A 22,512-nucleotide genomic window follows, 5' to 3' on the forward strand; every position below is an offset into this window, starting at 1 on the left:
CAGAAGGACCGGCACTGTCTTTCTCTCGCCCAGCACTGGCTGAGGGTGGTGCAGGCAGCTGCCGGGGTACTGGTGTGGGGCCAGTCCTTGCCCAGCCAGCACTGCGTGGGCAGGGGGCAGCTTCCTTGCTCCACGTGGGTATTGGAGGTGGGTGCAGGGGACAGGGGGGCAGCTCCCACACTCTGTGCCGGAGCGTGCCAGCCAGCCCTGCATCATGAGCCGTGCTGTGCCTCCCGGTCCTGCCAGGCTCCTCGTCCCACCCCAGAGAAGAGCCAGCAGCCGTTGGGGAAACAGAACTGACAACTTTATAGAGAAAATAAAATTACAACTAAGAGATGGGTGTGGGAACTACTGCCGGGCAGCTGGAGGCAGTGCTGCCAGGGCAGGGGCAGCCACACCGTCCTCGGGGGACAAGGGGCTCCCTGGGGCTTGGCCAGGGCTGTGCAGGGGTGCAAGTCCCTGCGTGGGTGGTGGGTCCTGGGCCCTGCTGGGGCCGGCTGAGGGCAAAGCCCTGGGGAGGGCTGTCGGGGTGAGAGGAACCAGGGCAGAATGGGGGAGCAGGAGGTGGGGTGCAGCTGGGACAGCAGGGACTGGGAACAGAGGGGGGTGCAGTGGGGGGTACAGGACCTCCTGGACTGTACCCATGTGCCGCAGCCCAGGGGACGTGGGCACAGCATCTTCTGGCCAGTGGTTGGGGTGGTGGCCCCAGGCTGGGAGGTGCAGGTGTGCAGTGCCTCCAGCACCAGCTCCCCGAGGTGGGGAAGGGCAGTTGGTGACGGTGAGTCCTGGGCGGTCCCCGGCAGGGCACGGTGGCAGCGGTGCCGGGCATGAGGCCTCCCCGCTGGCCCCCCAGCAGCTTCCTCCCACCCGTGCAGGGTGAGGGAGGGAGATGCCCGTCTCCCCGGGGGCCAGGGCCCTACGAAATCTGGTTGTTGAGCTGACCTGGGTACTGCTCAAACCGCTTGTTGGCCTCCTCGCTGAGCGCATCGCCTGGGTGGGCAGAGGGCAAGAGCTGTCAGCTCCAGTGCTGCACGTCACCTGCCCTGCCAGTAGCTCCGCTCCTACCGCAGCTGCCCCCAGGACCCCAGCCCCTGCCTCCCCGCACCAGCCCGGCCATCCCACCCCAAGCCCCAGAGCTTCCTGCAGCCCCCTCGTTGCCTGCCTCCTGGGGCACCCCTGCCAGGACACCCCCTGCCCCAGCGTGCCCTCGCCCACACGTGCTGTGTCCCGGGGCTGTTACCAATATGGCAGCTGTGCACCCAGATGCGGTGCCCGTCGTACTTGCAGTTGCATTTCATGGCATTGTTGGTGAAGTCGCTCTCTGCCACCTCAAAGTTGGGGTTGATCACGACCTGTGGGGCACCGACAGTGAGGGTTGCAGCCCCCTGCCCCACATGCGGCAGTGCTGCAGCCCCACACCTTTTCAGCTTGGCCTTCCCAGCCTTGGTGGAGCTGCTGCCTGCGACACAGCCCCGAGCACCCCAGCCCTGGCAGGATGTGTCTCCCCAGCTGCAGTGGGATGTGCTGGAGAGCTCCAAGGAGCCAGTGGCTGCCACTGTGGTGGGGTGGCCCTGTCATTGTGCACCATGTGCCCACGAGCAGTGTTGCTCAGAGCAGGAAAACCCGGGCTGAAGCATGCCTGAGCAGTTGCCACACAAGCCCTGCACATCTCCGGGCATGACGACAGGCACTGTCCCACACCAGCACACACCCCGCCAGCCCCACCGTGCTCCAACCTGCTCGGAGAGCAGGGGAGAGAGGGACGGGTGGCTGGGGCACATGGAGAGCTGGGGGTGCAGGGGCAGAGGGTGGGCGTGTGTGTGGGAGGGTTGCAAGAGGGGCCAGGGGCGGCTCAGCTGCAGCACCTGCAGGATGTAGTTGCCTGGCTTGACATCAGTGATGTCGATCCACTGGCAGTCGATGTCGTGCCTGTACAGGTCCCAGCAGCCCACAGTGATGCCCTGCTCCCCAAAGTTGGCACACTCGTACCGCTTGGCCACGTCTGCAGGTAGGAAGAGAGCGCAGCTTGTCCCTGCTGCAGCCCTCTGTGCAGCCCCCGCATCGCCCGCCCAGCCTGGCCCCAGCATGCGCAATGGCTGGGGACGGGCAGCCCCGCGGCAGGGACACGGGCAGGGACGGTGTGCAAAGCCTCACGGTGCCCACCTTCCTCACACTCGGTGTCCTCAAGGCAGAAACTGGCCTTGTGTCCCTCCGCCACCTTGGTGCCATTGGGGGTCAGGATGTCATAGTGGGTGAAGATATCCATGCTGTGGTAGTGCCTGCAAGAGGGAGCCCGCAGTGCCCCGGCTGCACCAGTGCCCGGATGCTGGGGAGCCTGGAGGATGCTCGGGGCGGAGGAGCAGACGGGAGACTCACCCTGCCCCGTGGCAGGACCCCGCCACCTGCCCGGCCCCTCGCTGTCAGGGAAGGTCCCCACAGCCCCTGCTCTGAGGCCGCAGTGCTGCGAGGTTGGGCAGAGCTCAGTCCTGCCCTGGGAGGGGACATGGCTGTCCCCAGCCAGATGGCCCACGCAAGCGGGGGGCTCAGCTGCAGGGCACAGCCTGCAGCCCAGTCCCTGCCCCCCCAGGGCCCCCAGCCCCAACACTGCTCATCTAGGGACAGCCCTGAGCCAAAGCAGGCAAAACTGGACCCTGGGTGCCTCACCCAGCCTCTGTGCCTCACCTGCCATCACCCTCGCCTGGCATCACCCTCGCCCGGCGTCACCCTCGCCTAGCCCACCGCAACAGCACCATCACCCTCTCCCCACCTTGACCCCCTGGCCCTGGCTGTTCCCCTGCCTGCATGCCTGTCCCTGCCCACGCTGCGCACGCACCGGTGGCACTCGTGCCAGACCCAGGAGTGCCGGCCGGCCTTGGGGCGGAAGTCGGCGCGGCCGTTGTTGTGGATCTGGGAGGAGAAGCGGAGCAGGCGACGGTGCCCGTAGGGCCAGTTGGCCAGGCGGGCCGAGCTGGAGAGGCAGTTCTCCTCGGCGGCGCAGTACAGCATGTGCAGCGGCCGGTCCTCGATGTACGCCGTCTCCTGCACCAGTGGGGCGTGCAGCAGTAGGTCCGAGGCAGCTGGGGAGCAGGCGGCTGCTCAGGGACAGACGGCCACCCGGCTGCTCGGCGGGTGGCAGGGACGGGGCAAGCGGCAGGGACAGGGCAAGCGCCCAGCACAGGCAGGGCTGAGCCAGCTGGGGGAATGCATGCCCTCCCCATCAGCTGGGCACAGGCTGACCCTGCAGCCCCGTCATCTGCAAACCCCACTGCCCGCAGCCCCCGTCGCCCACAGCCCCCATCGCCTGCAGCCCCGTCATCTGCAAACCCCACTGCCCGCAGCCCCCATCGCCTGCAGACCCCACTGCCCGCAGACCTCACTGCCCACAGACCCCATTGCCCGAAGACCCCCTTGCCCGCAGACCCCACTGCCGCTCACTCTCGGAGCAGATGACACCTGCGGCGAAGCGCGTGCCTGTGTTCCTGCAGTTCAGGCTGGTGCCGTGGTGCTGGCAGTGGCTCAGGGACATCTCATGGCCAGCGCACTTCACCCCGCTCAGCACCATCTCCGTCACGTTGCTGGCATCCCAGTACCACGTCTCCTGGGGAGGGGGGGAAACAGGCTGGGTGGCAGGGCTGGCTGCCGTGGGTGCCCTGGCTCACATGTGCCCAGGCTGCAGCCAGCACCCTGCCACCGCGCAGCCCTGCCCACACGCCCAGGCTGCCCGCAAGGGTCCCATCCCGCAGCACGGAGCAGCCACATCCCTTTGTCCCCATACAGCCCCATGGCCATCCGGGAAGCGCAGGTGCCTGTGCTCGCCGGGGTGTCACCGGAGGCCTCCCCGCCGGCACCTACCGTCACCGCATGCAGGGAGTAGCCCAGGCCAAGCTGGCGACAGGCCACCATCGCCTCCTTGGTGGTCCAGCCATCGCTGCACACCATGCCCCACTTACTGCCTCGCTTCACCTCCACGCGGCCCTCAAACGCTGTCCTCCCGCCGGCTAGGCGGATCTGTGGGGAAGCCCTGGGGCCGTGAGCAGGCACCCCACGCCATGCTGCCTCCCACCCCGTCCCCATCCCATCCCTGTCCCCATCCCCGCGGAGCAGTGGTGGTGGCGGCGGCTCGCTGCCCTGGCCAAGCTGGCGCTGGCACCTACTTGTAAGCCGTGGTTAGCGAATCCCAGACCCAGCTGGCGACAGGCCACCATCGCCTCCAGCGTACCCCAGCCTTCGCCGCAGACCAGACCCCAGCGGGGCTGGTCCCTGTCGCCAGCCCCCACCGCCACCTCGACCCGCCCCTCGAAGCGGCTCCGGCCCCCGCTCAGCCGAATCTGCAGAGAAAGGCAGTGGCAGCATCAGCATCAGCATCACAAGTGATGCTCCTGCTGCTGGGGCTGCGTCCCGCAGGACCGTCCTCCCCAGCCCGTCCCACAGCACCTGCAGCTGCCCCGTCCCCGGCGCAGCCAGGGCCGTGCCGCAGTGCCCGGATGGGCCCTGGGCCGGGGGCTTCGGGGCACACAGGGAGGTGGCAGCCAGGAGCCGAGCAGAGCCAGGCACAGCTTTGGTCAGCAGGGAACGCACCAAACATGGCGGGTTTGGGGCCAAGAAATTGCTTGTGAGTTTGGGAATTGTCTCACCAAACCAGGGAAAACGGTTCATTTTGAAATGGCATTCTCATTTCAGAAATGACAGGTATGAGAGAATTAAAAATTGTTAAAAAGCCCAAAGTGGATGAAATGACAGGCCAGGGCAAACATGAGCATGCAGCTCCATTTGCTCATTTCATCATCAGTAAAAAAAATCTCTCCTGGTTGGCCCACAGCGATTTTTTTTCTGGTGCTTCTGCTGGGGAGCTGGCATGGGCTGGCAGCAGGGATAGCAGCAGGGAGCAGCTGCCCCACACCACCCCACACAGCGGGGCACCACAGGGTGCCCAGAGCCCCCATGGCCTCCCTTCCACCCCTCTCTTCACAGGGGCAGCTCGGGACTCCCACCCGCAAAATCCCCAAGCCCCCCAGGACAGCCCTTGCCTCAGACCAGGCGGAAATGTGTGGGGTGCGATGGGGTGCAGAGTAGGAGAGATGATGGGCCGTCCTACAGCGGGTCCCATGGGCCCTCCCCCAGCACCCCGCTCCGGGGGCCCCGATGCCCGGAGCCGCCAGGCACCATGGCCCCGCGGATGCTGGCAGCCCCCCGCGGTGCGCACCAGGGTCTCGTAGCCCATGTAGGGGATGTTGCAGCGGACGGCTGCGTCCTCCGTGTGCTTGCAGTCCTCCTGCGTGATGTTCTTGGAGGGGCAGCTCCAGAGGGACTTCTCGGTGCCCAGGCACTGCACCTCGTTCATGTGGATGGGCCCCGTCCCTGCCGGGGGGATAGCAGGGCTCAGGGCCCAGTGACACAGGGACAGCCATGGCCATCCTGTCCCCATGGCTGCCCTTGCTCCTTGGCATGCGTCAAGGGAGCCCAGTACACTCCTGGCCCCCACGGCTGCTGCCCAGGGCAACACAGTGAAGTGGCCACAGTCCCCTGGTTATGCTCGGGGCAAGCCCTGCACCGCGTGCGACTGGCAGCCAGGCGCCCATGGGACAAGCCCGGCCGTGGCTCCCCCCAGCCCGGCAGAGCCTTGCGCTTGGAGAAGTGCCTCATCCGCAGGCGCAGGAAGGCAACGTCTGGCCCCTCCACCCCAGCACCCTCACCTTGGCCCATGCGTGCCCCGGTGAGGGCCTCCTTGGCGCTGCCGAAGCCCAGCTCGCGGCACACCACACTGGCTGACAGCAGGTTCCAGCGGTCGTCACAGATCGTGCCCCACTCGCTGCTCTTGAGCACCTCGACGCGGCCCTCGCCGACCTTCGCACCACCCTTCAGCCGGATCCGTGGCTGCAGAGGAGCGGGGTCAGGGCATGGTATGGGACAGCACGGTACGGTGCGGTGCTGAATGGCATGGTGCGGCACAGTGCGGCACAGCATGGCATGGCACGGTGTGGCACAACACAGCGCAGCACAGAGGTTGCTGGCCATGACTCCTGGGATGTGCAGGGACAGGTCACCGTCCCCACCTCCTGCTCTGTGAGTTGGACCCACACATCCGCTCTCGGGTGCAGCCCGGGTGACAGAGCCCTGCAGTGGGGCAGCGGCCAGCTGTGGGCCACCGCAGGACTCGGCCCCCTCCTCGCAGGGCTCACCTGGCCCTGCTGCTGTTGGCGCTGCTTCTTCTTGTGGGCATTGCTGGTGGCGAAGAGGGGCCCGGGCACGCAGCTGACGACGGCGGGCATGCCGGCCCCGCAGGCGGCCGAGGCGTTGCCCCGGTAGAACTCAAAGGCACACATGGAGAGGTGCACCTCCGTCCCCGTGCAAGACACAGAGTGTAGGCGGTAGTTGAGCCGCTGCCGCTCCGTGAACAGCCTGCAAAGAGAGAGGAGCCCTGACATACGACCAGCACGGCCAGCCGGCAGTGGAGGTGTCAATGGCCACCCTGCCTGCAGCTGCACTCGCTGTCCATGCCCCTTGCACTGTCCCCCAGGGAGAGACATGCTGTGCCTGCAGGACGCCCACCCCTCGCCAGGTGCCTGCCCCATGTCCCTGGCAGCATGGGGACACGCACGGCTCCGGTGGGACTGAGTGGGGCTCCTGGGACTCAGGCTCTCCACTGGAGCCATTTACCTCTTCTTGGACCCTACGTCCTCCCTGCGCTTTTGTTTAGGCTGAGATTTGGAGGCCAGCCTGGAAAACAGAAAACAACCGTCAAGGAGCCTGGGGCCTCAGGCTGTCACCTCCGCCGGCTGCAGTGACACAGGGAGCACAGCCTGCCCCAGCTTTCACTGAAGACTGAATTAGGCACTTTGGCCCCCCAGGGAGACTCATGCACGTCCCCTTCATGTCACGCATGGGTGCAACAGCATCATCTGCTGCCAGCAATGTGACACAACTGCCCTCCACAGCAATGATGCAGTTTCCTGCCCGCATCCCACCAGGAAACTGTGCCGGATGCAGCAACATCCCGTGCTGCCTTGTCACACAGCAGAAGATCAAACACCAGTGGCAATGATTTGATCTGTCGGGTACAAGTGAGGTGTGCCCATGTCCTCATCCAGACACCAGACAACGTCACTGTGCCATGCTCCAAGGGGAGCAGGATGCCCAGCAAGCACAGGACCAAGCAAGCGGCGCAGGCGGCGGATGCTCTCCCCAGTGCCACAGGGCATGGTGAGACTCGCTGCAGGCTTGCAAGGACCCGCTGCCAGCGAGGGGAGCGCCCCGGGCGCACGCTGAGCAGTGCGGGGAAGAGGAGGCTGCCCGGGGCCCGGCGCACACGTGATGTAGGTATGGTCCCAACACACTCAAATGCTTTGCTTCACGCGGGGAGGAAGATGCCGAGCAGGGCCAAAACCCTAGGGACCACAAGGAGTGAAGAGCGGAGTGCCCCAAAACAGGGCAGGGGACTGACATCCCCCCAGGGACAAGGCAAAACCAAGCCTGGCAACTGACCCCGCTGGCCGGTGGCAGGTTCGTGTCAGCCCGCACAGCCCAGTAAGCTCCAGGACACAGCACGGGGCTGCCAGGAACCGGGATTCAAACGGCCAGCTGGAGAACATCAGCGCCCATTCACACTCAGGAAACCACGTCTCAATCCTGCACCCAGTTCTGGGTCCCCAGTACAAGAAAGACATCAGCTAAGCGGTGCACGCCCTGGGGAGAGCCACCAAGACAGTCAGGGCTGGAGGAGAGACGGGGGCACAGGGTTCCTCCAGCCTGGGGCTGAGATGGCTTCAGGGGCCTCGGGCAGCAGCCGACCTGCGCCTGCAAGGCACCGTCAGGGAGCCAGAGCCCGGCTCTTCCAGCCGTGGGAGGGAAGAGCACAAGAGAAAACAGGCGTGATTGGCAACACGAGGTTCAGACTCGGTGTAAGGAAAACTTTTTCCCCATGAGGGCTGTTCAGCATTGGAGCAGAGGCCACGAGGCTGTGGAATCTCCATCCTTGGAGGTTTTCAAAAGCCAAGTGCATGAAGTCCTGGGCTGACCCACAGCTGGCCCTGCTCCACACGGGGGGTTGGACCAGGACTCCCTGAGGTCCATTCCAGCCTGGATTAGCCTGTGACCCCACGTATGACTGCAGCCGTGCAGCCCCAAATTGATCAGCCCCAGCAAACCAGTGCATGGCTTTCAGGAGACAACTCCTGCTCCAGGCAGAGGGAAGGGAGCAGACCGCAGCTTCATGGACTTCGCAAAGCATTTCACCCAGTGCTGCAGGGGAAATACCCGCTCATTGGAAAAGGGGCAGTCAGCACCAAACCAGACAAATAACAGCACGTTGCCATGAGCGGGACCTGTGGATGGGGGTTTGAGGACACCCCACGGGCTGATCCCATCTGGATTTCCATCACCAGTGCAGGCACGGCTGCAGGAGCTGGCGAGGACGCCTGTTGGGGACATAAAGCTGGGAAGTGTCACAATGAAGAGCTTGCAATGGGTCCAGAGTGTAGGGCACCTTCGGCACCAGGGAAGGTGGTGGGACCAAGGCAAGGTCGTGTGCTAGGGGCAGACGGACGTCTCTGTGCAGCAGTGGGCTCAGGCGAGAGGTGCCATGCCATAGCCCCGAGAGGATGGGCTCTGTCTTGCTGCACCCGCCACCAAATCCGGCAGCAGGGTTTAGGGATGGAGGGAAAGGGCAGCCGGACTACCCCTTGGGACTGGCAGAAAGGCAGCAAGAGCAAGTGGGCAGAGGGTGCAAGAGATCCCGAGCAGAGGCAGCACTCAGGACAAGACCTGCCACACCGTGCCCATCACTCTGGTGACCAGCACTGCTAGCACTGCTGAGCAAGTGCTCTCATGCCCACGCCAGCCAACACTGCCAGCCTATCCTGTGGGGAATGGAGGGGTGCGCAGCCCTTCCAGCTTCCCCACTGCTGCCTTCTGCAGAAAGCAACCCATTTCCACAGCCCTCCCTCCCCATCCGCCAGGAGAGACGGCTCTGCTCCGAGGCCTCCTGGTCCCTGTGGGGCCGCAGCACAGGAGGCTGCAGCCCTCTCTGCGCCTCCCAGGGGATCCTGCCCACAGTGGGTCTGCACTGCAGACCCTAACCCCCGTGCCAGGACTCCTGCCTGGTGCATGGGACGGGGGCTGCTCTGCCTGGGGCAGAGAAAGACTGTCTCTCATGGGGGATGGGGGACCCCGGCATGCACAGGCAGGTCCCACCAGGCTGGGGTTTGTCCTGCCTGCCCAGCACAGCCCAGGCCCTCGGTCTGCTCCGTCCAGATCCATTTGTGCCAGGATCCATTCCGACGGCAGAGACCGGTGGGGCCGGACAGCCCAGCTCTGCCAAGGGCTCAGCAGATGGGGCGCCCTGGCCCCTTACCTGCTGCCTGGCCTCAGGCTCCGGCCCTTCATCCTGGCTGCGCGCTTCAACCGCCTGCGGGAGCAACACCGTAGCTGCCCAGTCAGGGGCATGTGCAGCGCTGGGCACCATGCCGGGCACCACGCTGGGCACCACGCCGTGGGCAACGTGTCCGTGCCCACGCCCCTGCACCCCTCGCTCGGGCCATGGTGCTGCTGAAGCATCCCTGCCTGGCTCAGCTGCAAACCTTCCCTCGGGACGGGGACCCCCGCACTCTGCGCCAGAGGGAAATGTGGAGGTGCACCACTGCCAGGGAGCAAAACCTGCTGTCTTGGAGCAGCCTCTGCAGTAGTGCATGGGGCAGGTGAGCAGCCATGGCCCCTGAGCCACGCCATGGCCCCTGGCTTGGTTAGTGAGTGCCCATATGGCCAATTGGGGCTAGGACTGGCGAGCAGCTTGGATGGGAGGGATACTGGGGAGCCACAATGCCCAACAGCATGGCCCCCTGAGGTCCCCCCAGCACTGCCCCGTGTCCCTGGCACTGTCCCCAGCTCTGCCCCAGCCCCGTGCCCCCAGCTCTGCTCTGACACCCCAGCCCCGCGGGCTCCCTGCCAGCCTCACTCACTTGTAGAAGTTCCTGTTGACCTTCTTCTCAGCAGGGAAGCCCATCATGCCGCATATGACACGGCTGTTCTGGCTGTCCCAGCCCTCGTCGCAGATCTGTGCCCAGCCATCCTTGTAGCGCACCTCCACGATGCCCTCTGTCACCGGCAGCTGCCTCCGGGCCCGGACACCACCGGCCGCAGGCGGACCTCCTCCACATGGCTCTGCTCGGTCTGCAGGGTGCAGGTCAGCCCAGGCTTGCACCGCACCCCGCTGCCCCAGCTCCCTGCCCGTCCTTTCCCAGGGATGCCCCGAGGATGCAGGCACCCGCAGGAGAAGGGGTCCCCAGTCCCAGGTGGGGAACAGGGACGGCCAGGTCTTGTATCCCTGCAAGCCATGTCCGATGGCCCTGGGCGGCCAAGGACCTAATCCCATCCTGTACAGCCAGTGCCCCACGTCCCCCTGGCCCCCCAGGTGCATCTCCAGGGAGCGCAGCCAGGAGACCCAGTGCTGCCGTCCCATCACCCTGGGATCCTGCACCCGGAGGGAGGGTGCCCAGACCGCCCCACACCCAGGCACCCACCCAGAGCAGGATGGCAGCAGGGGGTGCCGGGACACTGGGCACAGCCTGCAGAACACAGCCTCAGCCCCCCTCGCCTCGCAGGAGACCTGCCGTCCTGTGCCCAGAGCTGTGCCATGTCCCCACACCCAAGCCACATCCTGAGCAGAGCCTTGTCCTCTGCAGGCACTGTGGCTGGGGGGGGACAGGGGCCCCAGCCGGGAAGACAAGGGCAGCCACGAGAGCTGGTCTGAGAAACAGAGAGCCTGGAAGACAGAAAGGGAGAGAGAGAGGCCAAGCGTGCTGGAGGAATGCAGTGTGGAGGAGCAGGTCTGGGACCGAGGGTCCCCAGCAGGCAGGAGAAAGAAGAAAACAGGCTGCAGAGGTGTGAGACAGAGCCCCTGGCCTGGAGAAGCTGCTGGGGGAAGCGGCAGCTCGGGATGCTCAGGGGAGGCCGTGGCAGCACCGCGATCCCATGCAGGGCAGGGGATGTGCCTGCTGCAGGGTTGCCTGCCGCAGCGCTGACTGCTCCCTACGGCCCCAGAGCCGGGTTGGGCTGGGCGCACCCCAGGGAAATAGGTGCTCACGCAACTGAGGGGCACTGTGGGTCTGGGGAGCCAGGGCAGTGGGGTAGCACGCTCCTCTCTCCATGGGGAGATGGGGACAGCCTGCGTGCTAGGGCTGAGGGAAGGCACCGACAGGGTCCCCTGGTCCTGCATATGGGAGCCTGCCAGTGTGTGGTGGGGAAGCTGCCTCCCAACTATTCAGGATGGACTGAGGCCAGGCTAGGCTGCCCCATGGCAGGGCTGCCCCACGGCAGGGCTCCCGGCAGCTGGCTCTGCGGGATCCTGGGCAGCACTGGCTGCCCACCCTGGCCAGCAGCTTCCTCACCTCGATGACGTTGGAGTCCTTGAAGCCTGGGATGCGCTCGTCCTTGCAGATGACACCTGCATCTTCCTCATGGCTGCAGTCACTGTTCCCCCAGCCCCGGTGTTTGCAGTCCCCAATGCTCTTCTCACCTCCGGCACAATTCACGTTGTCCAGCCAGATCCGCCCTGCCAGACACCAGGGCCAGGGGTGAGGGGGGGCCAAGCCCATGCAGCATCCCCCGGGAGCAGGGAAGGCGCCCGTGGAGCACGGCCAGGGACCACGCAGGTGTACAGCAGGAGTGTGGATGTTGGGCTGGGGGCAGCCCTCCCTCGGCACAAAGCTGAGGCTGGCAAAATGCCAAGAGTAAAGCCCTGAGTGGGGGATCTGCAGATGGGGAGTTTCCACCTCCCCAAGGGCCTGCTCTGCCAGACAAAAAGCCCCCACGTAACGTGCGCCCTGGGGTCTGTACAGCATCTCACCTGCAGCACAGCCTGCTACACCTCTGCACCATATGCCCACACCAGCCCGGACCTGCAGCCCCCCTACACCACCCAGGGGCATGCGCAGCCCCGCAGCTGCAGTGCATGCCCGCAACCGCCCTATGCCCTGGATACATGCACAGCAGCTCACACACAAACATGCAGAGTTTCCCAGCCCGCTTTGCATGTGCATACATGCACATGTGCACACACACATGCACACACATGCTGCCGGGCACTCAGCAAACACAAGACCTTCCCGCCCCACTGCCCCGCCGACAGTGCATGCAAACCTGCTGCGGCACGCACACCACCCCATGGCAGCAGGCTGATGTGCAGCCACAGCCAGGCTGGCCCCAGCCCATGCAGTATGGGGGGCTGTGCCCACCGCCCCTCTCTTACCGATGCCTTTGCCATACTTGGCGCTGTGGGCCCAGCCAGTGGCAGCCACAAAGCCGAGGTGCCGGCACAGCACGTGTGCGTTGGCCAGCGTGAAGTCGTCGTCGCAGATGGTGCCCCACTCATCATTGTAGAAGACCTCGACGCGGCCCTCGTTGTGCTTGCGCGGGTAGCCAGCCAGGCGAAACTTCAGCTGGGGTCCGGGGGCGTGCGTGGGGCCCGGGGGGGTGGGCTGGGCACTGCCCACCCACAGCCACATGCTGCTCAGCAGCACCAGCAGCTCCTGCCATGCCCACATGCCGCAGCTTCCCATGGCAGCTTGGCTCTGCAAGGGCAGAAAGGGTCAGGGTATGTGGGATGCGTGAGCTGTGCTGAAACACCAGCTCCCCTGATCCAGCCCGGTGCTGGTTAAACCCTCTGCTCACACGCAGCTCCGCTCAGCACCAGCACGCCCGCACGTCTTGTCCCCAGCCGGAGCCAGCCCACTCTCGCTGCCCGCCTGGTGCCTCCCCTGCGCAGCCCCCTGCACCGGCCCTGCACTCCCAGGGCTGCCGTCGGCCAGGGCTCTGCCCAGCGCCTCCCCGGCACCTCGCACCCCTCCGCAAACGGCTGCTACTGAAATCCCACCGTGCCGCCAGGTCGCACCTTCTGCGCCAAAGGGCAGTGACGGCAGACAGGCAAGGGGGTGTGCGTCACCCCCAGGAGAGTCAGCTGGAAAGGAGGGGGATCGGCTGCCAGAGCAGCGGGAGCTGGAACAGGACCAGGGCGCAGGGAAAGCCCGGCTGGACCAGCCAGGAGTTTGATCCACCACGAGCAGTGCAATGGCCGCTGGTCGTGAGGGGCTGCCAGCCCACAATCCTGCCCACTTCGAGGAGCGAGGCAGCCGGAGCCTTTCACATTCCTCTCTGTGCGGCATTTCTCCAGCCCTCCAATAACATCTGTGGCTCCCTGAATACCTGAGGGAGATGTGGTATTCCTGCACCAGACGCATTGGCAAACAATGGTGAAAACACTTCTCTGTGAACCGCCTTCCCTTCCCAGTGCACTATTCCCATTTATCCCGTCAGAGACCACTTTAACCCTGCGGGTGCCGTGGCAGCCCAGGAACAGCATTTCTGCACGGGCAGTGTCAGCCCTGCTCCAGGCTGGGCTCACCATGCTTTTGATGGCAAAGCTCCGATGCTCACCCAGCACCGCCGGCACAGCGACCTGCTTGCCTCCCACCACCGCAGCCTCACGTCACCCTTCCAGTCCCTTCCACAGGTGGGAAAGCACGCCCCCAAACCTGGGAGCCCCCCTGGGACAGGCCCACCAGAAATATGTCTCTGCGCCCTACATCCCCCACCCCGAGAGCAGATCCTGCACACCACACTCACACAGATTGTGCTTGTCATTAGACAATGTTAAAAGGAATAAGGTCTGGCTTACCCACAAGCAGGGGTGATTTAAGACTCCAGTGTTTAGCTACAGGGTTACAGAGGAAGGAAAACAAATGCAAACCCCACACGTGCTCCCAGTGTGGGGCTGTGCCGCAGGGACCCTCCTCGCAGATCCTCTCCATGGTGCCAGCACGCTTCCCTAGCCAGCACGCTTCCCTGCGAGCCTTCAGCCCCGCTCTCTCACAGCTCGCTGCCTACGTGCCAGTTTGGTGGGATTGCAAGGGTGTACTGGGGCATCCTCAGGGACTGCGGCTGCTCTTCAGGTGCTGCGCTGTAGGAGCCCCTGTCCCTGGACTAAGGCCTGTCCGAGTGCTGCCCCTTTGCTCCCGGCCCTCAGCACCTGCGGGGCAACAGCAACGTCCCTGCAGCGGCTTTGGGAAGGGGGTCCTCACAGAGCGAAGGGGCCGGGCAGTTCCCCCCTCGGACAGCACAGCCTCTTTGGGGCCTCGCCATCAGCCTGGCCACCAGCGCAGGGCTGGGGGCTGGCAGGGTCGACCCACCGCCCCACCAGCGTCTGGGGCAGGGTTTCCGCAGAGGCTCCGCTAGCAGGAATCGGCCCCATTCCTGCTCTGTTCACTATTCCAAACGATGGAGGCCAGGTCACCCCTCCAGCCTCTGGGAATGCCTCCTGGACCCAAGGCAAGGACGAACCAGGACGGTGCCCAGGAACAGCCCCTTTTCCATGCCCATCACAACAACAAAAACCCCTGAAGGGTCCCAGCCCTGCTGCCTGCCTGCCCCTTCGGGCATGCGCCACATTGGAGGTGCCACCAAGAGCAGCGAGTCCCTTGCGATGAGCGCCTGGTGCCCGCAGGGATGCTCAGGGAGAGAGGGTGAGGGGTAACAAGGACCAACAACACCGGTCCAGGCCAATGCGAGACATTGTGGCGGGAAGCATGCCAACCCCCTTGGGGCAATCACATCAGCGCCGTGTCCAGCGCTCTCCTCCATCGCAGCCTGGGGCATGGGGGACACCACAGAGCTGATGGAGACACAGCAGCAGGCAGGAACGCGCCCTGGCTCAGGGCAGCCTGCGAGCCCTGGGGTTGGTGGGAGCTGGCTCTGGGCTCCCCACACCTCAGCTGCCTGCTTTGGCACTGCAAGAACAAAACAAAGCCCAGCAGGGAGCGTATTTGTGGGCAGGCAGCAGGGAAACGCTTTCCTGAACTTTTTAATCAGCCTGTTATGGCAGCAGAAAGAGGAGGGCTGGCGCAAAGGGCCACCCCAGCCCTGCCAGCAGCTCGGGGAAGGGGGTCTCTGGGCTTGCCAGGGGCAGGCAGGGCAGGAACGCTCCATCCACATCTCTGCTCTATCTGGAAAGCAGCAAAGGGATGAGTTTACCATCTCATAGCAGTAATAAAACACTTCTTATTCCGCCCATCAGTCACCGAGGGGACATCCCCCCTCCCCAAATGAAGCGTTATAAATCCTCAGAGCTATACCACTTGGCACATGACACAAATTTGGGCCCTCTCAGTGCTAACTGTAACGCACCTTGGGAGACTGGGAAAGCTGCAAGTGCGTAAGGACTAAAGCTTCATCAGCACTTGCACTGAATGAGCAAGATGATTTCTGCTGATGCGGACTGCAGGCAGCCTCCAGGCTGTTTTGCAACAGGTCAACACAACGCTAAAGGACAGTAGCACAATTAATGCCAATCTCCACAGTTCTGCAGAAATAGCCCGTGTCAGAAAGCTAGTATGACCTTTTATGAGATCACAGGTTTGGCTAATTGGAGTAACTGTGTTGATATAACAGACTGAGACTGGAAGGCATTCAATTCATCTTGTACCACCTTTTAATGAATAATTAGCACTCAACAAAATCAGTGCACCTTCTACTAAGTGGATTAAAACCGGTCACCTGCTGGAACTAAAATGTGGTTACAACAGGGAAGTCACCATTCAGTGGGCTTTCTGGTGAGGATCACATGCTTTTCAAAGCAACACGGTGTCTGGAGGAGGAAAAAAGTCCTCTCCTGGTACAGTCTGCAAAGACAGAAATGGGTGGGAGTGTGCAGAACTGTGATGGGGACAGACCTGCACAGCCTGGTAAAACGGCATCATGTAGCCTATATCCTTGACTACAAGGAATATAAGCCCATGCATTTAGGAACAAAGCATGCAGGACCAGAGACCAGAACATGGCACCTGAGAAAGTGCGTGGGCTTTGTGTGGCAAAGCACCAAGTCCCCACCGAGCCCCAGCAGTGTGACCTCCAGGATCTGGTATGCTCAGTCTGAACAGGATCACCGAAATCACCGGTGTCCGTGAGACCACTTGGCTTGATGACAGGTCTCAGCCCCAGCCCTGCCCGACGTGGGGCAGCCCCACATGTGCCTGCAGTCTCACAGCCCCACCAGACAAGCACCCGGTCCCACGTCTGGCTGGGCACAGGGCGCAGCCAGAAGAGCTGATGCTGGGAGGGCCTCCAGGTCCTGACACAGTGGTGGCTGGGGCAAGAGCCGTATGGCTGTGTGAGGCCAGGACAAATGTCCCCCAGCCCAGGACCCAACCCCTACAGTGGCAGCAGGAGGTGCCCTGGGACAGGGCAGGGACGTCCTGCCGCAGCCCCACTCTGGCACCCCCAGCTCAGCTACCTCAGCCTCCGTATTTAAAAGCCCACTGTGGATTTCTCTTCCTCACAGTCCTTCAGTTGCTTCTGAACCTCCTCAAACTTCTGCCATCCATTTCTGCATTAACCCCAGCTTGCTGCCACCCTCAGCACTCTTCTCCCAGGTCATGGCTCTCCTCTGCTCAGGCTCCAGCGTCCCTCGTCCCCACTGCACTTCCTCTGCCCTCGGAGCTCAGCCTGTCCTCATCTCAGAATTTCCCAGTGAAATGCCCTGCTGAGGTCTGGACGGGCCAACAGCACTTCCCGCACCCAACCTAGGATAGCTGTCAGGCTGGCAGTGTGAACTTCCTGGGGCACGGCACAAGCCATTTCCCCGTTTCTGCACTATCTCCCTCTCCGAACGTGCTCCGAGTCCACGTGCCAGGGAGGTCAGGCTAACAGGGCTCTCATTGTCCTGATCACTTTTTCCATTTTCTGAAACGCAAGCAGTGCGTTTGCTCTTCTCCAGCCATGTGACGCTGCCCGACTTCCCCGCTCTGCTGGCAGGCTTTGCTCCCTGTCCTGCCTGCTCCTCCTGGACGGGGAGCCCACCCCCAGCCCCGACGGGGCCATCCTGGGGAGCTGCGGCACAGCTCTGCAGGTCGGCGGATGGGGCTGATCCGTGCGCAGCATCTCCCGGTTTCAGCCTGGGGCCCCTTCCCTCCAGCTGGAGGGCCAGCCCTGACACAGCCTCAGGGGACCACGGTCCTGCCGGCTGGCACAGCAGAACACAAGATCTGTGCCCGGGCTGGGGCTCTTTGGCTGGGACAGACAAGCCGGGGGAGTCCCTCCACCCTGGAGAGGCTGCCCGCCCAGCATAAGAGACCCAAGGGGGATTTCCCATCTCCTTCCCACCTCTGGCCAGGGGAAGGTACACCCCTTTGCCCAGCCTCCACGGGCTATTCCTGCTGGAAGCAAGGGTCCCACAAGGGCGACGGCTCCCACCCTGTTGGCACACGGGGCAGCTGGTGCCACCAGCAGCAGGGAGGACGTGAGCGCTGGTGCTTTCAGAGGGCCAGGGGTCTGCAGGAACCACACGCATCCTCTGGAGAGGGTGAAAGGCAGAGGTGCAGACAGCCTGGGCATGGCCAGCCAGCACGTGTGGGAGGGGCAGGGGGCTGGGAATCGCCTGGGACAGGGACAGGGCGTCCAGGCATGTCCCCTGGCTGCTGCCGCCGCACCTCTTAGACAGGAGCCGGGCACAGTCCTGCCCGGCCTTGCCTGCCCCAGCGCCCTGGCCGTCCTGCTGCCAGCTGCCTGCTCCAGCCACGGACGGTCTCCTCTTGGACTGGGGCTCCTGCCAGAGCCGCCAGGCAGCCTGTGCCGTGCCGTGCCATGCCATGCTGAACGTGCCTGCCCCAGCACACGAGTGGGCTCAGATGCACAGCAGCACTCATGCTGCAAGTGGAAAGGGCTCGGGAGGACGGGCTGGCCCTGAGCGAACGCTGGGCATGGGAGCCGGAGAGCAGCCCAGGTCCTCGCCTCTGCCCAGGAAACCTCAGGAATGTCCCAGCCAGGCGTGCGCAGGGCCCTGAGCCACCTCCCAGCCCACAGTGCAGCTGGCGCTGGTGGCGGGCATCCGAGAGCCCTGCAGGGCCGAAACCCCGGGGCTCCCCGCACCCCCCTGGCCTCAGCCCTGCGCTGCTGAGGCCAGCACAGGCGCAGGGACCCTTCGGTGCAGAGGGCAGTCCCGTGTGGCAGCAGGAGCCATGGCACTGCTGGACCTGCTCCCATGCCAGCCCCACTGGCTCTGCCTGTCCCAGCGGATGATGGGGGCTCCTGTGCCCCCCCAGGACAGAGCCACCCTGGCAGGACCTGCAGCCCTCCTGGCCAGGTGCTGCCCTCACCATCGCTTCGCTTCCCCGACTGCGTCTTGCACAGGGGCTGCCCCTCCTGGAGGGGCTCGGCTGTGCCGGCGAGGGTGAGCGGTGATGACAAGGGGTGCCCGGAGCCCAGGGGAGCTGCTGGCTCCCAAGGACTGTTCAAATCTGATGTGCCATTTGGTGCTCACCGGGCACTCAGAGGGACATCGGTCTGCCCCAGCGAAACCCCAGTGAAGGGCAAACAGACCTTGGGAAGGGGCAGTTCCTGATGAACCGGGGTCCCTGGCAAGTCGGCGTGTTTGATCAGCATACATTAGGGCAGCCAAGCGCCGGGCATCCTTGTGGCACAGGGACGACATCCCAGGCCACAGCAGCAGGGAAGGGCCAGGCCATGGCAGGCCCCGCAGGAACATGCTCTCTCAACAGCGGCCTTGGACACATGCACGGGGACATGGAGCAACCCAGGCACTGACAACTGGAAGGACTCAGAGAAGAGCAGCACAAGCGACCAAAGACCTGGGAAACCCGCCAGCACAAGGAGGAAGAAGCTCCCTCTGTTTATCCTTCCTTGGGAAGGTTAAGGGGTGACACAGTCACACTCCGCCGAGGCCCACACCAGGACATCCCTGAGAGCGTGGGGTCGTGTCCCCAGCACTCGGGGCAGGAGAAGGTCTGGTGGGTCCCATGGCTTCAGGCGCTGGGCTCCATCTCCCCCCTTCTCCCCAGGGCCCCAGCACACACAGCCCAGCGCTGGCCCTTTCGCAATCCCGGCTGCCTGGATGGGCCTGTGTCGCTCTTCCTGCTTCCCGGCAGCCCTGGGGTGCCGGGAGCGTGTGTGCACGAGCTGGGGGAGCCCCGACACGCCCACCCTGCTCAGGCCGGGACCGGCCGGCTCCCTGCCTGCAGGGATCCCATAGGATCAGAGCTCTGGAGTGAGCACAGCGAAGGTCTGGAGGGCAGCAGGGCTCCATGGCTGAACTGGTCCCAGAAAGCACCAGGGAGCAGCCCAGGGCCACCACAGGAGCCTGGTCACCCTGGCAGGCTTGGTGACACCTCCTAACACCACCCACCTCCCGCTGGCTGGGAGCTCACTGCCCCTCACTGCCCAGAAGGCAGGCTGCCTGTCCACGCCGTCCCGCTGCGTGCCCCCATCCCGGGCAGTGACAGCGACACTGCTGTGGACAGCACACCCCAACTACCGGGGCTGTCCGGGGTGTCAGCTGGAGCAGAGCGCTGAGTGCATGCCGGGGCTGCACTTCCCTTCCCCTGCTGAATTTGGGTCCAGCCCTATTGGGCTACCTGATGTCCCCCTGTCCTGCTGTCACCCTCTAAGCCAGGGCAGGTCACAGTACAGGTCTTTGCAGTTCCTAACACCACCCAGTTTCCCCAGGACACAGCAGGGCCCTCGGCTCTGCCAGGGGCTTGCCTGCTCTGCTCTGGACTCCCCTGGGCTCTGGAGGGGCAGCCCTGGGAGGAACCAGCTGCAGGCGGGAGGGAAAGACCCTGGAGGAATGTGCAGACGCTGCAGCCATCAGCCACACGTTCTCGACAGCCCAGACAGGCTGAGGGGCAGGCGGCGGGTCTGGGGGCCCCAGGCACCCCGGAGCAGAGAGGCAGCCTGCTTGGAGCTACTGGGAGATAGGGGACCTGCTCAGCTGCCTGCCTGCTCCTCTGGAGAGCAGCTGGGAAGACGGAGGGCCAGCACTGAACAGAGAATGCCCCCCTAGCCCCCCCAGCCCTCACGTCTCACATCCCTTCATCCATCCTCTCTTCCAAGGGCTACAGCAAATTCCGTCTTCATGGAAATCCTGAGTCTCCACCGGCCTTTGTAAACCACAGCTCAGCAAACAAGCCTCCTGAAGCCCACACGCAGCACGCTCGGGGATATGGTGTGGCTGCACAGCCCCGATGTGGCACCCCACAAACCTGCTGGGCGCCCCTTCCCATCGAGCACGTGGGAAACGCACGCTGCCTGCACTGCCCACACCTTCTCACCCCGCCACGCAGGGACACACGGCACAGCTAACGGCATTACACAACTCCCCATCCACCCCGCTGCCGGCAGAGCGCACAAAGCAAGCTTTCTGCAGCGAACGCCGGGCACCCTCCCTACAACCACGGAAAGCCGAAGCCCGCGCCGCCAGCACCCCACAGACACGGCACAGACACGCTCTGACAGCCGGGGGTTTGGGGCAGCGAAACCGGCACCCCCGCACCCTCACGCAGCCCGTCCCTGCCCCAGCGGCGGTGGCTGCACGACCACCGTACCCGAGACAGGCAGCCCCCTCGCACCCGGCTCCGCTCCGCGCCGCGCCCGCCCCGAGGCACCCCAGCCCCGCGCCGCCGCCCGCGGCTCCTCACGCAGCGGCGCAGCCCCCCAGCGGGCCGGCCAGGCGGCACCCCCGCCCCACAGCCCCGCCGCCCGCGCCCACCCGCACCCCCGACACGGCCAGGCGGGCTCCGCGGGAGCCGGGCACGGCTCGGCGCACCAATCCCGCCGCTCCCGGCACGGTGCCGCGCCGCTCCGAGCCGCGCTCCGCGCCAGCACCGGGCCGGTCCCGCTCGGCTGCCGCGGGCGGTACCTCTCGTCCCCCGCGGGCTGCGCGGCTCCGGCAGCGCCGAGCGTCCAGCCGAGTGCCGGCGGGGCCGAGCCGGGCCGGGCCGGGCCGAGACGAGCCGTGCCGTGCCGGGCCGAGCCGTGTCGCCCCGTGCCGTGCCGTGTCGCCCCGTGCCGTGCCGCCCCTCTCCGCCCCGGCCCGCCCCGCGCCGTGCCCAAGTGTCCGGGGCCGGCCCGTGCCGCCCCGCCGCCACGGCCCGCGCCCAGCGGCCCCGGCCCGGCCCCGCAGCCGGTACGGCGAGGACGGGCCCCGCGCCCCCGGCCCACCGCCCCGGGCCGGAGCCTCGGGGTCTGCCCCGCCGCTCCGGGGCCGCTCCGGGGGCCGGGGGGGGGGGGGGGGGCGCTGCCCGCTGCGGGGGTGCAGCCGCGGGCCTTCCTCCGGACAGCCCAGCCCTCCCCGCCCGTGGAGGGTCCCCGAGCCTTGCTCCCACCCGCGTCACCGTGGGCACTGGGTCCCACCAGCCCCGGAGCAGCGAGGTGCCTGTCCAGGCTGGGTGACCCACGGCAGCCCCGGGTACAGGGACGGGGCTGCTGCCAGCCTTCGGAGCAGCTCTCCGGGCACGGCAAGCCAGAGGGTGCGAAGGCACAGGCAAGGGCAGGGCTGCCCGCGTCCCCCCTTGCTCCTGGTCTCTTGGCCACCCCTGCCCCAACCTCCTCCTCACCCCTGGGGCCGGGGGGCAGCCAGCTCTGGAGGGTGCGGAAGGGAAACCTTCAGTGACGGTTTGCTCCATCCACCCCTCCCTCCCAGCACTTTTCCAGAGGCTGCAGCAGGATGGCTGGACAGACATCCCCCCCTTGGCCATCCTGCCTGTCCTGGACATGCAGCAGCCCCCAGACCCACAAGGCAGCCATGACCACAGGGAGGCCCAGGCCCAGGGGGTCCCATCCCGCAGGAGAGCCCCATCCTGCAGGCTTGGGGTCTGCCCAGCCCCGTGGGGAGCCCTGCCGTAAGCACACACTGCCAGCGCCTGGAGCTCCTTCCTGGAGTGCGGTGCGGGGGGAGGCCAAGGGCTGGTGAGCAGCTGGAGAGGCGGATGTGTGGGGAGCTGCTTCATTTGAGGTTACACAGGACCGGCTATAACGACAGCTGGTGTGAGGCGGACAGACAGAACTGGCTAAAAGGTGGGCATGAGGGTGTAAGAGGGACATGCTGGTACTCCAACACTTTCCCCCAAGAGACGAACCATGGTGAGAGCCCAGCAAATGCTTTATTGCCAAGGACAGCACTTCCCTCAGTCCCTGGGCAGCAGAGATGGAGGCTGCCTCACTGTGTCCCATACCAGATCGGTCCATACAGACAAGCAGGTCCTTGGTGCCGAGAGCCAGCCCTGGCACCAGCTGCCTAGCCTACGGCCACTCAGGGGATGGAGAGAGCTGGACAGCCCAGCCTGCAGGACAGGGACGCTCCCTTAGCGCTAATGCACTGTGCCATGCTCCGAGACCACCACCCTAAATACTGCCCATGTGGCTCCCGCCAGGCCTGGTGGTCTGCAGACAGCCTGGGGATGTTGCTGGCTCCTCAGGAAAGGTGGACGGTGCTCAGCAAGCAGGAACAGTCAGGGCAGGAGTGGAGGTGCCCTGATGCCCAAATCTCCTGAGACGGCAGAAATACCTCTCTGCCACCCAAGGACCCTCACAGCCTAGTCCCCTGCACACATCCCAGTGACATCCTGCTCACCCCCAGGCAGTGTCTCCCATCACGTGTACCTGCCCTGCTCAAGGTGCCCCTCTGCTCCTGCTCCCTCAGGCTGATGCTGCGCAGGATGGGGAGCACGGTGGCAC

General features: G+C 65.0%; 1 protein-coding gene across 1 annotated transcript; it reads right to left on the reverse strand.

The window, feature by feature from the left end:
* Positions 1-282: 282 nt before the first annotated feature.
* Positions 283-20,753, reverse strand: LOXL3 (lysyl oxidase like 3). Its single transcript, XM_050895642.1, is given in 17 exon segments — positions 283-990; positions 1,241-1,352; positions 1,866-2,002; positions 2,164-2,279; positions 2,834-3,077; positions 3,436-3,598; positions 4,155-4,328; positions 5,204-5,358; positions 5,694-5,874; positions 6,180-6,399; positions 6,658-6,717; positions 9,350-9,403; positions 9,954-10,113; positions 10,116-10,164; positions 11,382-11,545; positions 12,242-12,563; positions 20,696-20,753. Coding segments are annotated over 16 exon segments (2,373 nt in total). The 5' UTR covers positions 12,552-12,563; positions 20,696-20,753; the 3' UTR covers positions 283-916.
* Between the last annotated feature and the right edge of the window lie 1,759 nt (positions 20,754-22,512).

This window comes from Gymnogyps californianus, chromosome 4 (assembly GCF_018139145.2).
Source record: "Gymnogyps californianus isolate 813 chromosome 4, ASM1813914v2, whole genome shotgun sequence".
In the NCBI taxonomy this organism is placed as follows: domain Eukaryota; kingdom Metazoa; phylum Chordata; class Aves; order Accipitriformes; family Cathartidae; genus Gymnogyps; species Gymnogyps californianus.